At 33.2% G+C, this 18,985-nt stretch overlaps 1 protein-coding gene across 2 annotated transcripts in view; it reads right to left on the reverse strand.

Moving 5' to 3' along the window:
* Positions 1 to 18,985, reverse strand: part of Epp (Ecdysteroid phosphate phosphatase) — a 71,766-nt gene that overhangs the window by 43,126 nt on the left and 9,655 nt on the right. Inside the window, exons 4-5 of one of the 2 annotated variants that reach the window (XM_075367528.1) lie at positions 17,228 to 17,326; positions 6,488 to 6,660 (exon numbers count right to left, since the gene is read on the reverse strand). In XM_075367528.1, the coding sequence (XP_075223643.1) occupies positions 6,488 to 6,660; positions 17,228 to 17,326 (272 nt within the window). The remainder of the gene's footprint in view (positions 1 to 6,487; positions 6,661 to 17,227; positions 17,327 to 18,985) is intronic. The other variant, XM_075367529.1, reaches the window with a different exon arrangement.

Consider the following 18,985-nt stretch of genomic DNA (forward strand, 5'->3'; position numbering starts at 1 on the left):
TGTTGGAAAGAAGTGGGCATCCAGTTCTGTGGATTCCACCTTACCTGATTTACATCCAATCAACATGGTATGATCAGAGCTACAAGTCATGTTGCAGGCCACAACACAATGTTTAAGATATCAGAAGTGCAAAAACTCTGTGAAGATAAAATGAACTCAATGAGTGACAAAACTGGAAACCTTAGTCAAAAGGTTATAAAAATCAAAGGTTAATATTGGAGCCAAAGATTCTCTGACAGTATCTTTCATATCTCTTTACACAGAAAAAGAGATAATAGTGATAATTATACTGACGATAGTGATAACAGCAAAGAGAGCATTCTAGCTGAGGAATTAAACGGATAATTCATTTTCCAATAAGTAATTAAAGTTATAGTGATAATCATTTATCACAATATTTAACGTGTAATTAGTAATAGATAATATTTTTCATTCATTATTACATTTTACAATGTGCAGCACAGAATCAGCTGATGGTATTTAATTTCAAAATTGTTACATTCATTTGTCAAAAACAGAACAATTATTTGGTAAGGGGAGTACTAAGTGCAAAGAATATGTTTTTATGTTGGGTAGTAAGTAATTGTCGCCACTTCAACCTTGCCGTTACTTGGCAGTGACTGTACATACATACATATTTCTTTGGTATAGATCAGTGGTTCCCAACAGGGTCAGTACTACCCACTGATGGGCATCAAAGAGATTTAAGAGGGCATTGAAGAGATCTAAGAGGGTGTTGGGAACCAACCACCATCCCTATGGGCAATATTCTTAAAAACGTGCTGAAAAGTTTGATTAATACTAAAAATTATTGAACACACGTTTCAATTAATAGTTCTAATCCAGTTTTAGTCCATACTAAAAGTAGGTATTAGTACATTATAGCTTTGTTCCTAATACACCTTGTTGACTTGTACATGATTGAGTCACAGCATGCACAGTGAACCACACGGAGCCATCACAGTATGTGTGCGCGTGCACGTGTGTATGTATTTTGGTTCAATCAACATAGATTATATTTACAATTTGCATAGATCATGACAAGATTAACATAAGTTCAGAGAATTGAATCTATGCATGTTTTGAAAGGTTCATTATACATTATTATAGATACATGAGGCTTTTTATCCACACAAGATTATTTAAAAGTTCCTGCAGGGTAAGTGTGAACCTGTAATTTCTGTCTGGTATGTATAAATCACATTCACAGGATAACTTTCTTGAACCTACTTATTTTTTTTTTTTTTTTTTTTGTCTTCAGTCATTTGACTGGTTTGATGCAGCTCTCCAAGATTCCCTATCTAGTGCTAGTCGTTTCATTTCAGTATACCCTCTACATCCTACATCCCCAACAATTTGTTTTACATACTCCAAACGTGGCCTGCCTACACAATTTTTCCCTTCTACCTGTCCTTCCAATATTAAAGCGACTATTCCAGGATGCCTTAGTATGTGGCCTATAAGTCTGTTTCTTCTTTTAACTATATTTTTCCAAATGCTACTTTCTTCATCTATTTGCCGCAATACCTCTTCATTTGTCACTTTATCCACCCATCTGATTTTTAACATTCTCCTATAGCACCGCATTTCAAAAGCTTCTAATCTTTTCTTCTCAGATACTCCGATCGTCCAAGTTTCACTTCCATATAAAGCGACACTCCAAACATACACTTTAAAAATCTTTTCCTGAGATTTAAATTAATTTTTGATGTAAACAAATTATATTTCTTACTGAAGGCTCGTTTAGCTTGTGCTATTCGGCATTTTATATCGCTCCTGCTTCGTCCATCTTTAGTAATTTTACTTCCCAAATAACAAAATTCTTCTACCTCCATAATCTTTTCTCCTCCTATTTTCACATTCAGTGGTCCATCTTTGTTATTTCTACTGTATTTCATTACTTTTGTTTTGTTCTTGTTTATTTTCATGCGATAGTTCTTGCGTAGGACTTCATCTATGCCGTTCATTGTTTCTTCTAAATCCTTTTTACTCTCGGCTAGAATTACTATATCATCAGCAAATCATAGCATCTTTATCTTTTCACCTTGTACTGTTACTCCGAATCTAAATTGTTCTTTAACATCATTAACTGCTAGTTCCATGTAAAGATTAAAAAGTAACGGGGATAGGGAACATCCTTGTCGGACTCCCTTTCTTATTAGGGCTTCTTTCTTATGTTCTTCAATTGTTATTGTTGCTGTTTGGTTCCTGTACATGCTAGCAATTGTTCTTCTATCTCTGTATTTGAACCCTAATTTTTTTAAAATGCTGAACATTTTATTCCAGTCTACGTTATCGAAAGCCTTTTCTAGGTCTATAAACGCCAAGTATGTTGGTTTGTTTTTCTTTAATCTTCCTTCTACTATTAATCTGAGGCCTAAAATTGCTTCCCTTGTCCCTATACATTTCCTGAAACCAAATTGATCTTCTCCTAACACTTCTTCCACTCTCCTCTCAATTCTTCTGTATAAAATTCTAGTTAAGATTTTTGATGCATGACTAGTTAAACTAATTGTTCTGTATTCTTCACATTTATCTGCCCCTGCTTTCTTTGGTATCATAACTATAACACTTTTTTTGAAGTCTGATGGAAATTCCCCATTTTCATAAATATTACACACCAGTTTGTATAATCTATCAATCGCTTCCTCACCTGCACTGCGCAGTAATTCTACAGGTATTCCGTCTATTCCAGGAGCCTTTCTGCCATTTAAATCTTTTAATGCTCTCTTAAATTCAGATCTCAGTATTGTTTCTCCCATTTCATCCTCCTCAACTTCCTCTTCTTCCTCTATAACACCATTTTCTAATTCATTTCCTCTGTATAACTCTTCAATATATTCCACCCATCTATCGACTTTACCTTTCGTATTATATATTGGTGTACCATCTTTGTTTAACATATTATTACATTTTAATTTATGTACCCCAAAATTTTCCTTAACTTTCCTGTATGCTCCGTCTATTTTACCAATGTTCATTTCTCTTTCCACTTCTGAACACTTTTCTTTAATCCACTCTTCTTTCACCAGTTTGCACTTCCTGTTTATAGCATTTCTTAATTGCCGATAGTTCCTTTTACTTTCTTCATCACTAGCATTCTTATATTTTCTACGTTCATCCATCAGCTGCAATATATCGTCTGAAACCCAAGGTTTTCTACCAGTTCTCTTTATTCCACCTAAGTTTGCTTCTGCTGATTTAAGAATTTCCTTTTTAACATTCTCCCATTCTTCTTCTACATTTTCTACCTTATCTTTTTTACTCAGACTTCTTGCGATGTCCTCCTCAAAAATCTTCTTTACCTCCTCTTCCTCAAGCTTCTCTAAATTCCACCGATTCATCTGACACCTTTTCTTCAGGTTTTTAAACCCCAATCTACATTTCATTATCACCAAATTATGGTCGCTATCAATGTCTGCTCCAGGGTAAGTTTTGCAGTCAACGAGTTGATTTCTAAATCTTTGCTTAACCATGATATAATCTATCTGATACCTTGCAGTATCGCCTGGCTTTTTCCAAGTGTATATTCTTCTATTATGATTTTTAAATTGGGTGTTGGCAATTACTAAATTATACTTCGTGCAAAACTCTATAAGTCGGTCCCCTCTTTCATTCCTTTTGCCCAGCCCGTATTCACCCACTATATTTCCTTTCTTGCCTTTTCCAATGCTTGCATTCCAATCTCCAACTATTATTAAATTTTCATCTCCTTTTACATGTTTAATTGCTTCATCAATCTCTTCGTATACACACTCTACCTCATCATCATCATGGGCGCTTGTAGGCATATAAACGTTAACAATCGTTGTCGGTTTAGGTTTTGATTTTATCCTTATTACAATGATTCTATCGCTATGCGTTTTGAAATACTCCACTCTCCTCCCTATCTTCTTGTTCATCACGAAACCTACTCCTGCCTGCCCATTATTTGACGCTGAGTTAATTACTCTAAAATCACCTGACCAAAAGTCGCCTTCCTCTTCCCACCGAACCTCACTAATTCCTACTATATCCACATTCACCCTATCCATTTCCCTTTTTAAATTTTCTAGCCTACCAACCTTTTTTAAGCTTCTAACATTCCACGCTCCGACTCGTAGAATGTTATTTTTTAATTTTCTGGTGACCCCTTCCTTAGTAGTCCCCACCCGGAGATCCGAACGGGGGACTATTTTACCTCCGGAATATTTTACCAAGGAAGGCGCCTCCATTATTGTTATGTGAAAATGCAGAGCCACATTTTCTTGGAAAAAAAAAGCAGCTGTAGTTTTCCATTGCTTTCAGCTGCGCAGTACTCAGAGGACTGAGTGATGTTGATACGGCCGTTTAAGTCGTCCTGACTCACGCCCCTAACAACTACTGAAAGAGCTGCTGCCCTCTTTCAGGAATCATTCCTTAGTCTGGCTCTCAACAGATACCTCTCTGATATGGTTGCACCTTCGGTCCAGCTACTCTGTATCCCTGAGCACTCAAGCCCCCTCACCAACGGCAAGGTCTCATGATTCATAGAGGAGGACCTACTTATTAAAAATATATATTTGTTGTAATAACTATTTTTCACAGATGTACGAGTATGTACAAATTTACTATTATTATTGGTTTATTGGTTTATTATTCTTTTCAGCGAGTGATGTTGGGAGAGGGTGGTGCCGTGAAATTTAAAATGAGTAACATTATGATTAACTAACAGATTGTAATCTGTAAAATTCACTATACGAGGTCTGTAGAAGATGAGATCGTCATAGAGCAAGTTCATTAAACTTTTTTTTTTTTAAGTAATGGTTAATATTAAAAAAATGTTTTCTTTCAACATAATTTTTTTTCAACAAATTTAAAATAACAATCCATAAAATTTATCAAATTTTAAAAACTTGTAGCCGTTCACATGTCAGTGGGGAGTACAGTACACCTACATGCCTGCACAAGCGCTAATCCCCACCAAGCTAGCTGGCCGCGCACTCTCCCACCACAGCGGCACTGCGGCCTACCACCCTCAGGGGCATAAAAAAGTGAATGGCAGAACAAATTTTCAATTCAACGCTGGCCACTGCCTAAGAAGATGGAAGAAGAAAGCAGAAGTTCCGTGGCCTGCCCAACATGGGACTTTACGGCAGATGCCAACATCCCCATCAGAGTAGCAGGCCTAGTCGGCCCACCGAGTGAGCCGCTGGGCACAGGGCTTCAAGTGCCCTAGCCAGCAGGCCCATCAGCAGCATCCGGCCCAGCATGGTATCCCTCGGCAAGAACCACCTTGGCCGCATCAGCAAAAGATGACCGACGCTGACCTGACACTGTAGGGCACTAGGGGAACTAACCACTGCCACACTGTACTGGGGAACCAACTGTCACTGAGGGGAAGCTTGGTCCAATTCCAGCAGTTGAGCCACAACTCCTCGAATAATGCCAAGCTAATGACCAGCTTCCAGACCTAACAGCACTTCTCAGGGCTACCTTACAAACACACAAACGGCCCTTTTCAGGGCCATCACTCCAAAATCCTTAAACAGCCCTTTTCAGGGCTACCACATGATTTTAAGATGCCACGTGCCATCAAAGCCGTTCACTTCATATCTATGAGTATGTCTTGACTCTACAAGATGATTTGCAAAAGAGGATTGTATGGTTTTATAATAATAACAGTAACAGATCTTGTAACCATGGAAAAATAGATGTCCTGCCTGTCTGATGTGATATATAATATGTCTGATGAAAATTTGTGTTATGCATTTCCTCCCATAAGTATATTTTTGGTTATCTTCTGTATTTTAAGCGGTCGTAAATTTGTGCCGGATATTTTATTATTTAAATTGTTCATTGTAGTTTTCAGCTGACAAAATTACAAATTAAATTATATAACATGTGAAAAAGATGTGTTCATTAGACTTGGTATTTATGTGAGTTGTGGTAGATTTTCTACAAAGTTTCAAAGTCAGCATGTTACAATCATAACTTACATATGCTACATGTAAAATCTTTTAAAAAACTTCAAAAATATATGAAAATCTCAACACACATATCAGCAACACATCTAATCGTCTCACACAACATCAAATTATAGCTTTGTTGCATAGTTTTCCTGCATTATGTTTTATGACTTCCAGTTTTTGTCACATTCTACAGTTTCTACCTTCTGTACTTCCTTACATCACCATTTTATCTCATACTAGGTACCTTTTACAAACGACCTACCAACTTAAATTTCCCTAAACTAAACAAATTTCATGCACATTTCACTTCTTCAATTAACATTCTTCAAATCAAAATGTGACAGCAATTTGTAATAATATAAAAGCACACTGAAATGAAAGCTAACCAAAGGTGCATCGATGAAGCGGAAAATATTTCTTTTGTGGTTTCACACTAAAAAGTAATGATGACAATGCATAATATTTCATTTATTTACTTGTATAGCAATAACAAGTAAAGGTGTCAATTAATAGCTTACTATCTTAACTAACATAAAAAAACTTTTGTGCAAACTGACCTGCCGATTTGTAACTCTAACATCTCTAGAATACAATCTTATCTCCCAACCAGTAGACATATCTGGATCTAATAATGATTCAACTAATGATTTTAAGGCAAGGAACTGTGACGTAGGAAACTGGTATGCTAGTGTTAAATGAAGTGACTTCACATGAGGTTCCAGTAAAATTGCTGTAAGAAAAAATACAGTTTTATAAAACTATTTATAAGAACTATAAGTTTTCATAATTAAGAATAGGTGTAAATTACAGATATTATCGTTTATTATATCAATGATGTAAAACATTATTAAAAAGGTAATAAAATATTCAGAATTAATTTACTCTTGTATAACTAGTTGTAACATGTTAATGTGTAATAAAAATGTTGTATCCTACACTGTTAACTTATAATCAATAAAATTACATGAATACCATCTTGTGTAACTATCTTGTCTGAAAAAATTTTTTTTATTTTTTGAATTTCACCATCTAGCACACATGTACTTACTAATAATTTATATTGTAAAAGTTAATTCAACACCACTTCTGTCATTTTCTTTAATTTTGTGGAAAAATTAATAAATAATTAGATAACTGCATTCAGATAATGTCAAAAATGAGTAGATGTACTACTCCACAGATAACAAAACATATTACTCCAGTCAGGAGCGATCAAGGAAAATTACAGGAAACTTTGATCAGACTACAATCAAAATATAATTAATGAATGAAAAAAGAAGCGATTACATACATGTTATATGAAATAACAGTGATGCATATAGATGAACGTAAAATAAAAACTGTATAAAATTCAAAACAACTTTGAAGGTGTTGTTCAGTAACAAATATTTGAGTATTTTATGATATATAAAGCAAAAGATGTTTATTTTCTTCATTAGCCTGAATCTCAGTTTTTTTTTTATTTTAAAAAACCAACAGTTAAAAAAAAATATATTTTACTCTGCATTATTTTATTAAGAAATCATTAAACAACAAGGAAATCATTATTCCCATTTACAGAAAAGTTTGTTTTGATATGATAACTAAAATGGAGAACATTATTTTTTTTAAATATCCAATATTGCTAAAATTAAATTAAATTTGATTAGGGTAAAGATACTAGTAAAAATACAAATGAATTACTTTTATGATCCAAAGAAAGTCTATATAATATTCAATCTAAAAGCATACAAAATATTTATGCAACCTACATACTTATTTAGCAAATGGGAAGATTTTTTTCTTTAAATTTAAAGTCTTTCTGTCGTTTAGAAAGACATCCATTATGAGGGTTTATCTGTACTGAACCTTTTTTATTCAATTAATGATAATTTAATTATTTTTCACCATCTAATTTATTGTTAACAATTAAATACTACATTTTTGTAACATTAATTTTTTAGGTATTCTGGTTTTGTGTTGCAAAAAAGATACCTTTCAGCGTAAGTAAATCAGTGTAAAAACATTTATGAAAATTTTATTTTTGAATTATATTAACTGGAATAGGAGTTCTCACAACACAAGAATTTAAAGACATCTGCATCCTCTTTCACAAGTGATCAAACAGAGTTGTACAATATTAAGAAAATATAATTTATTCACTTACCTTACAGAAAAAAAAATATATATATATAATGAAGTTGCCAATTCTTTTTCATTTTAATCATCATTATTACAACTTTTGGTAAATGAATCATCATTTGTAATAAAAACTTTTCTTTAGTGATATCTGTGATACATTAATCTTCTTAATATTTTAGTGACTATACAGCAACTCATCATTCTTTGAGACAGAATTAAATTTTTTCTTCACAAATTTCTAACATTTATTTTTTGAGGATGAATGTTTACTATTTCCCAAATTAACACAATAAGAATGAGGTCTGGATAAAATGTAAGCTAAGAATTGTGTATCCATGAAACTTCATTAAATTATCTAACATAAATGTTCGATATATACTCTTATAAGAGTATAGTTTATTGTACACAGTTTTGGCTTCAACATGCGACTCTGATATGGAACTGTTTTTCTTGAAGTCATTTCTTTCTTTTTAGAATTGGGATTGGAGTCATTAGATTCTATAATATTGTGGTGCAAGGTATTATCAACAGAAATAATGAAATTCTGTGGTAAATTTGGTAATAAATGAGTTTTGACCTGACACGTGAAATTTCTGGATTTTGTTTAATTGTGATAATCCCTAAATGCTGGCTCTTCCTGTCAAATTGAGTACATTAGGAATAAATCCTATATCAACTTCAGCATGAATGTTGATCTCTTTCCTCTCTGTAACTTCTTTCAGAATTCATCATCACTATAATCAAACCAACCTGAATGCGTGTGAAGGCAAAATATATGATTTGTCTAAATACAAAACTGATCACTTCCCTATACTATTTAATTGTGCTCAGATATTGCAACTGTCTGAATCTTAATCATATTTTCAGTTAACAATTTCTTATTTTTTTCTAAATCTTGTTTTCCAATAATTTTGTTAAACTTGATATGGTTCCTGCAAAGTTATACTTTTTTTTAATTTTTCACAGATTGATTCTAAGGCTGAACATTTTTATACAAAATTCATGGACAGTTTGTCACACAATATATGAATCGGTATTCATTTCTATTCATTTATACATTTTCTCTTACATTTCTCAGGAGTTTAAAATTAACATTTCTTTCTCTGCACCTCACACCTTCCTCATCAATTAGCTCTGAATCATTACAATAATTAAGCAAAACATATTTAACTTGTTACCACATATATGCCTAACTTAACATCGGTGGATGACAACTATAGCAGCTCAGTTGTCAGCAGGAGCACAGTATGCACAGTCAGCAGGAGCACATGCTGGTACAAGCGTCACACCTGCCGTGCAGATGATCGTGCAATTCTGCCACCATAGCAGCACTGTGGCCACACCACTCTCAGGCTCCAATAAAAGAGCGTGCACAAGCGTGAATTTTTAATTCATCGTTGACCACCACATGGAAGAAGACAGAAGAAGTTCCCTGGCTGCCTCTACGTGGAACCTCCTTTCTTTCTTTTTCCTGTTTAGCCTCCGGTAACTACCGTTTAGATAATACTTCAGAGGATGAATGAGGATGATATGTATGAGTGTGAATGAAGTGTAGTCTTGTACATTCTCAGTTCGACCATACCTGAGATGTGTGGTTAATTGAAACCCAACCACCAAAGAACACCGGTATCCACGATCTAGCATTCAAGTCCGTGTAAAAATAGCTGGCTTTACTAGGACTTGAACGCTGGAACTCTCGACTTCCAAATCAGCTGATTTGGGAAGACGCATTCACCACTAGACCAACCCGGTGGGTCTATGTGGAACCTCCTGGCAGACACCAACATCCCCACCAGAGCAGCCAGCCCGCTGAGGGAGCTACTGGATGCAGATGCTACCTTTCCGCTCCATCTCGCTGGGTTTCAATCGCCCTGGCTGGCGGACTCAGCAGCAGAGCCGGCCCAGTGATGGATTGCTTGGGGAGAACTGTCTCGGCCACACCGGCGAAAGACGACCAACGCCGACCTGACACTGCGGGGCTCTGGGAGCCATTACTGCCATACTGTAGTGGTGACCCAACTGCTGCTGAGGAGAAAGCCGGTCTGATTTCAATGGACAAGCCACAACTACCTGAGTTTGCCAGAGACCAGCTTCCAGACCTAATAGCTCTGTTCAGAGCTTACGCAAAAACAGCCCTTTTCAGGGCTACCACAAGGCTATAAATTACATGCCGTCGAAGCCATTCGATGACAACACCCCTTCTCAGGGCTACTACAAGGTTATAAAGCACCATGTGCTGTCGAAGCCATTTGGCGACAAACTAAATGTCCTTGAACAGAGCTTGAATACTGCAATATAAAAAAAATAATAATAAACAAATGCTACAGCATGTTTCATAAAAATGTAATTGTGTTGCATTTCTTTTTATTAAACAAATTTTAAGTAGAAAATTAAAAAAAAAATTAAGTAACACATATACATATACATATATATATGTACATATACATATGTGTATATATATATATATATATATATATATATACACATACAGAGGGTCTCTGGACGTAGAAGTTAATGCCAGATATCAGGCCTTGGCTCAGACGTGAGCATGGGAAATTCACGTTTGAGCTAACCCAACTTTTATTGGAGCATGATAGCTTTAATAACTACGTCTGCTGCAGGAGGAGACGGTTGTCTGAAAGCTGCCAATATTGCGGAGAGTGGGATACCACAGACCATACTCTTTCAGTGCCCAAGATCGGAGGAAAACAGGATGATGATGTGGACGCGGTTAGGAGAGGTTCTTTCAGTGCCCAAGATGGGAGGAAAACAGGATGATGATGTGGACGCAATTAGGAGATGTTCTTTCAGTCTCTTGCAAATCTAAAATTATAAAACTGCTCATAACATGTAATAAAAATCTATTTTATTTTCAATAAAACTATAACTGAATTATTAAAAAGCTGGCATAGAATTACATGACTTCCCTGTTACGCCAATCAAACCAATCAATACTTGCACCACTTTGTCATTGGAAAATCCTTCCAATTCAAACATTAAGGATCAGACTTTAAAAAAATAGAGAAAAACTGATTTCAAAGAGAACTGTTGAAAAATGTTGAAAAATAGAATAACTTTTATGAAAGTAATGAAAAAAATAGCTTCTCATTTCGGGTCCAGAATAAAATACAGGTGTGAAAGCTACTTGAATTTTTAATAGGCCTTTAAGTGATGAAGAAAAATAATATTTTTTATTAACAAAAATTAAAAGAGTAAGAACCAAAGTACAAAAATCAGAATATATATTTTTTAGAGGATGGGAGTAAATTTTACAAAAGACTTTTCTAAAAATATTCTTATATAGGTTATATTTAATAAATTTGCTACGTAAAGTTTTCTCTTTTAATCAAACACCCCTTTTAATAAGAAAAATAAATTTTTCAAAAACCTTTTCTCGTTTTTAGTTCAGGGGTCTGTGATTTACAAAAATTGTAAACATTTCTTGATAGTTCTATGTACGAAGTATAAACTTTCTAAAAACGTTTGAAAAGTATTTAAACTTAAGTGTAATAGAGCAAAAGAATAAAAAACATATATTTCAATTGTAATAGGTAGCGATTGATTTTTTTAATAAATTTTTTTTGGACTACTTATATATGTGTTGTAGGTAACAAATTTGCTTTAATAAAGTTTTCTCTAAAATGCCTCTGAAGGAAATTGAAATTAGCTTTTTTGCGATATCCCCCCACCCCCTTAACAAATTTTGAAAAAAATTATTATAATTAATGCTCGATATAAAAAAATATTTGAGCCAATTTTGAAGAAGATTGCTTTTGTCAATCCTGAGATGTAAGGATAAAAGCAGAGTGATACATCTATGTATATGCATACCCACACACATGTTTTTTTTGGTTTAGATGAACTAATTGGACCCTAAAAAAAAAATCTGTTATAAATCCGATACTCCATTTTTGACATGCTCACAACCCTTTCCCCTTTAAAATAGCTATTCTAACTATATTCGCCAGCAAAGTAAAAATTATTATTATTAGTTCTAATTTAAAAAATTCAAACAAAATTGAAATGATTGAAAACAACTACCTGGAAAGGCAGAATGATGAAAACTGAAAACAGTCATAAAAGAACCCCGTAATCAAAAATAATAAAAAATGTATGAAATCAAGAAATAATTTATCAGATTCTCAGCAAAACTAAATAAAAAGCATTACCGTTATGTATTCATTTAACATAAATAAATTAAAAAATTAAATTGTCCTAGCCCTAGTTTCTTAAAATCATCACTTGGAAGAAAATAAGCCCAAGCAACTGTGTTAACTCTAGAATTATTGTAATCAGTTTTTAGCAACACATCACTGACTAATAGATAATAGCTTAGTCAGTCAGTGTATGGCGAACTATTAATTCATTTTATGACACCTCTGATAGTCTAGTCCTTTCCTTTACTGCTCTTTCCTTTACTGATGCTTAGGAATTGAATAACAATTGACTTCATTATTAGTAAGATTCAAACCAGCCTTTATTTTAATCTGTATGTAGATTAAATATACTGTCTCCCAAAAGACTCACAATCACTCTCTAAATTGACTGCCTTTGCTACACCTTCCTTTTTCTAATTTCATCTTCCTTGGACAAGTAAAATGGTAATTAAATCAGCACTAAAATGGCATCATCTACAATTCTACAAAATATTTTTTGTAGAATAAAAAAAATATTATAAAATGGATGAGCTTATCCAGAGATTCTGTTTCTTATTTATGAGTTGTACAAATGATTCAATTAATGTTTGAAGTCTCCTCCTCTCCTTACAGTAAAATCTAATCTCATTGTAAAAGAAATATGAAAAAGTGAATAATCAAATTATAAATTACAATGACAAAGATTCATACTTCTTATAAAACAAATTTAAAAGATGCTTCTCTTTCTAAATATATGGAAATATGCTTCTGGAAAACCTTTTTAAAACTAATTTACAGTTTCATCAACAGTAGTGTTGCAGTGGTGACAATCACAACTGTCTTGATGTGTTTAACAAAACCTATTACATGGGCAGTTGAACAGTACATTTGATCTGATGGTTTATTTATTCAGTGCGTTGTTTTTGTCAAATAGTTAATCACCAATTAGTCACAGTATACATTAATGACTACAAACTCATAGTTACAGACAACAAATAAAATACAGAAGAAAATCAGAAACACATTCAGTGGCAAAAAGTACATGACATACATCACCAACATTCATACAAACTTGTCAATATTTACTAAACAGAAGGTGTATTGTTTTCAAAATCATAAAAATATACAGACTGGAAGACAAAAATTAATTTTCTGAGTTAATAACACAATTCAGAAATCAGAAATCAAACTGTAACAAATGCACTAAATTGGACTGACTGGACTATGATTCCTCCATTATACGACAATAGTTTGGAAAGTAACTTCAGTTGTAGCATAGCGCTAGTAACAGTGTTATTGGTGCCGCTGTTGACACATCAGCCATTAACATCTCTGAATCAATGCGCCTCCAGCTGTCAGTGTGAACCCCATACTTTAGCTGAAGGTTGTGTCAGTGTTAGCGCTTGTTATAAATATGTTTCTTATAACTCGCAAAATGTAAGGTGCATGCTATCATAAGATTTCTTTGGGCACAAAATGTTTTGGCAGCAGACATCCATCGTCAGTTGTATACTGTGTACGGTCCAAACATTATGAGTGACGGTGTAGTATGGCAATGGATCTGATTCTTTAAAAATGGAAGGACAAACATCCATCAAGAAGAGAAGAGTGATAGGCCTTCTGTTGTGAGTAATGATTCTGTCAGTGAAACTGACAAAGAAGTGCATGAAAATCAAAGATTCACAATCTCTGAACTTTCTGAACAATTCCTGCAAATTTCTCATATGTTTTTGTACAAGACGGTTATTAATTAGGCTACAGGAAATTCTATACTCTGTGAGTTCCAAAAATGCTTACAGACATCCATCCAACAAATGAATGGGGTCTGCCTTAGTCTTCCTTTCATTCTATGACATGGAACGAGAAAGTTTTTTAAGAGAGTTATAACTGGGGAAGAAATTTGCACAGCCTACATGAACGCCGAAACAAAGTAACAGTAGAAGGCCTGAGGCCATACCAGTTCTCCATGCAAGCCAAAGAAAACCTGCCCAACTTTGTTAGCAAGGAAGGATATGGCTATGAATTTTTGGAATGCCAAGGGGGCTCTTCTAGTCGATTTTATGGAACATGATATGACAATTACTTCAGAAGTCTACCGTAAAACTTTGAGGAAAGTTAGGTGAGTAATTCAGAACAAATGTCATGGTATGCTGGAATCTGGTGATTTTTTGCATGACAACACTTATCCTCAAAGTGCTTGAGGAACTCAAGAAATTCTCAATCGATTCCAATTGGACATTTTTTTTATCATTCCCCTCACAGACTGGAGTTGGTGCCGAGTGATTTTCATCTCTTCACTCACATGAAGAAATGGCTTGTGTCACAGCACTTTGATGATGACAACAAACTTCAAAATGCCATGAAAGGTTGCAATTCAGCCCAGGCAGCTGAATTTTATGAAGAAGGTATTTGTAAATTAGTGAAATACTATGTATGACAAATGCTTGAATTTAAATGCCAACTATGTTGAAAAATAGTTAAAAGCTACAGTTTTCAGTAATATGTAATAAAATATTTTTTATCTATGCAGGTTTCTTATTTATAGGTAAACAGAGGTTATTTTCTGAACCGCCCTCATATAAGTAACAAGCAAGTATTACATCGCTATATAAATCACTTCACAAAACATATAAACATATTAATTATACCATGAAAATTTCACACAAAGTATATAAAAGCCTCATACTCTAAACACACTCAAACAATATAAAATTTAAAAACATAAAACAGAGGTGAATGCAATAAAACTTACATACACTGGGTGGACATCAACTTATCATTTGATAATTACATGCAAAAATAAAGAGCCGAAGACAGAACTTTTCTCAAAAAATCTAATTTTTTCCTCAATATAATCTCCTTTCAAGTCTATAAGCCCAACGATGCTCAAATTTTTTCATCTCGTTCTTATAGAGCAATTTCTTCATGTCTTCAAAACAGATAATAATATTAGTGTTTTAACAATAACTTCATTATTTCACATAAATTTCTTTCCAGTAAGCCACTTCATAATTGGAAATAAATAATAACCCAAAGGTGCTGTCCGGCAAGTAGGGAGGATGAGTAAGAATTTCATAGAATAATTTGAACAATTTTCCTATCACAATTGTAAAAGAATAAATTGAAACATTTTTCTTGGTAAAAAAGAACCTCCTTCTTCATAAAATGAGGTCATTTTTCTTTATTTAAAAATTTAGATGATCCAGCAAAAAATGCGTTATATTGTCCAGTTTTTGTTTTATTCTTCTCCAGGATGTAATTGAACATTATGACATGGGACCTCAAAAGACATACTGATGAAACAGTTTTCACCTTCTTTAGAGAAAGTTCTCTGACTGCAAAGTTTTGACTGCTTCTTTGTTTCAGGTCAGTAGCAATATATCAAAATTTCATAAAATGTTATGAAATAGAGCAAAAATTCCACTTCATTACAGTTCGTCAAACAGCTCCAAACTATACTTAAAAACGCTTACTTGTTCACGCTTTTGATCAATTATGAGCAAATGCAGCACATATCTTTTGAACAGTTTTCGTATGTGTAAATATTTGTCTAAATATGATGCACCTAATCATTTGAGATTCCTATTGTCTTAAGTGATCTCAAGCACTTTCAATCCTCTACCCTCCATCACCAAATCATGGATTTTTTCAATAATCTCTCAGTTGCAACTTCAGCAGGCCATTTGGAACATTCAGCATCATTTATCCTCACATAGGTACACCAAAAATAACTAAACCGCTTGTAAACTGTTCTAATCAATGGAGCTGACTCACCATAATATTTACCTAGCTTGTCTTTTGTTTCCATACGGTTTTTTTTTTCAAAAAGTAATGTTTGATCACTACACAAAATTCTCTTTTGTCCATTTTTCATAAATCACAATACTTGTTTGATTCACACCACTACCAGCAACAAAATCATGAATCTATCTGACTGAAATTTGGTGTTAGCTCATAGCAAAATTGCAGAAAACTAAGAATGACCTCAACAATGTATTATAAGTACTATAATATATTATAAGTCTCTTGACTTTACACAGACTTATCAAACACCCTAGGTACGTCTGAGAAAAACAATAAATTAAATGTACAGATTAAATACATAACATTTAACCACTCACTAAATGGATTTCCTAACCATCACAAGATGATCACCATTTACAGCAGCACCATCTGCAACACCAGTGATGAAAGAAAAAGCCGCTCCAAAAAGACCTAAATTGTATCCTGACAAACGGATCAACCATCATGACAATGAACCAAGCCTTGTTGTATTCATTGTAGAAGTTTCAGGCCAAAAAATGTATTACTAAATTGGGTCATCCGCTTATTTACTCAATTTAACTCTCTATGATTTCTGGCTGCTCTCAAAATTAATGACTGCAAAAAAGTTAGAAGATTTTCTGACATCACTGATTTTCAACATAATGTTGCTTAAAAGTACCCAAAAATAGAGTTCCAGGCCTTTCTGCAAATGTGAATGCCATCTACAAAATAGCATAGATGAACAAGGGGCGTACTTCATAGGTAATAGTAGCTACTCATTTAAGGTTCCAAATGCATGTTTTTACACATACAACCAGGAAATTAAGCTGTTATAACTTATTCAGTTGAATCACAAACAGTTTCTAGGTAAAGAAGCAGCTAGAAATAACTTAAAAACAAAGTAATATGAAAGTTATTTTAGTAAAAAGAGTAATGTAAATAATTTTTATAATGCAATTTATCACAGTTTAAATAAAAATTATAACAATGTAAACTAAACTAGAATGATTATAAGCAGTACACATTTTTCACATTAAAACACCAGAATAAAGTATTTCTTTTAAAAATCAAGAGTTTATTTTAGCATCTACTTGGCAGCATATTCTAAATAAATTAATAAAAATAAATAACTAAAAAAGAGTAATTATTTTAAACGCTTACTTGATATTGAAATAAAACAAAACAAAATAAAACTATTGTACAGATAATAATAAACAAATAAGTAAATAAAAAGCTTCAGGCATCAAATAAAGCCAAGTGATATAATTTGCTTACATTTGAAACCCCTTGGCATTGAACATCTGCCTGTGGCACTAGTACACCACGGGAAACAAGCTGCTAATGCATCTAGGTGTTCATAATTGTCACTAATTACTGAAAACAAATGTTATATCATTTTTCTTCTAATTATATTTTAAGTGATTTAATAATTAATCAATAGATGTAAATAATACATTTTGGTATGCTGAAGAAATTAATATAAAAACGGATCAATCTAGATATTAGACAACTTCTTAATTAAGTAGGAATTTTCTTGTTAACTAAGGAATTTGTACTTTTAGAAATTTTAACTTCTAACAGTCTCTTGTAAAATCTAGGTTTCTAGTGGAGAAACTGAAAGCATACAATGAAACTAAATGCTAATAGTGTAAATTCTATCATGCCTAACTAATTCAATATAAGATAAATCAAGATGTTCATCTCAAAAGAAATTTCAAATACCCATTTTAAAAGTTTAATCTCCTTTAAAACAAATTCACAAAAATACTAGAAATAATAGATACTATTTCCTGTATATATTTATACATACATACACACACACACACACACAAACAAACGCTCATAAAAATAATCAGGATCATCCTTCTTTCATCATTTTGTAATAGCAAGATTTTTCTCAGTAAAATTTTTTAATATGATTATATGAATTTTGTAAAACTATGATTTCAACAAAATGAATTTTTAATGTCTTTCAAATAAACATACTCATGTAAACATGTTAAAAATTTTATTCTCACAAGATAAGTAAATAAATAAAAATGTTAATATCCTTTATGTCCAGCTCAAAATCCTTTGATTACAAGGTTTTAACTTGATCATTTCAATAATGAACAGTACATATTAATACCACACATTGCTAGTTTTTTATATATTCATTTTTTTTTTATTCACTTAAAACATATAACTAATATTTATTCTACAATGGGTGCCTGAAATGTAATGCATAGTGTGGAACAGAACAGGAGAACAAAATGTTGTACAAAGCAGCAGATGTTGTCAACTAGTAGTTACATTCCCCTAATACTAAGATTAAAAAATTCATTGACCCACACCTTTTCACTTTTTGTCAGTTGCCATTGTTATGAAGTTGGTATGTCTGCTATGTCAACACATCTAAAATAACATGTAGTGATTAAATTTTTAACGGCGGAAAAAGTGAACGCTGTGACATTTTTCTGCTACATCCCATTACAGAGCGTGGAATACTAGCACTATGGTTAGTCATAATCAAAAAAATTCAAAACAACCCTCTACAAAGAAAATTCTCTTGACAGTGTTCTGGGATTCTAAACATGTATACATGATGACCTGGAAGCTGGGTCGGCTGTAAATTTTGTGTGATACATAGACTTTATTTAAATCACCTTAGGAAATGTGTGTGTTTGACAATCCATGGAGCCAATAATTCTGCAACATGATAATGCTTGGCCACACATCATAAGCAATCGCTGAAACTTTTTTGAAGTTAAAATTTAAATGTACTCACTCCCTCCATACTCACCAAATTTGGTGCCCAGTGATTTTCACTTCCTTCTGCAATTAAAGAGATGTTAAGGGAATTCATTTCACCACAAGTGATGAACTGAAGAATACAAGATGTCACTAGTCAAGGAAAGGCAACCAGTATTCTTCATTGACAGAATAAGAAAACTGGTTCTCTGTTGGGAGAAATGTGTATCTGTAAATGGTGACTAAGTGGAAAATTAAATGTAAATTTTTGTACCAAATAAAATGTGCTTTTACGCCATGTAT

This window comes from Lycorma delicatula, chromosome 5, assembly GCF_047948215.1.
Source record: "Lycorma delicatula isolate Av1 chromosome 5, ASM4794821v1, whole genome shotgun sequence".
Lineage (NCBI taxonomy): Eukaryota > Metazoa > Arthropoda > Insecta > Hemiptera > Fulgoridae > Lycorma > Lycorma delicatula.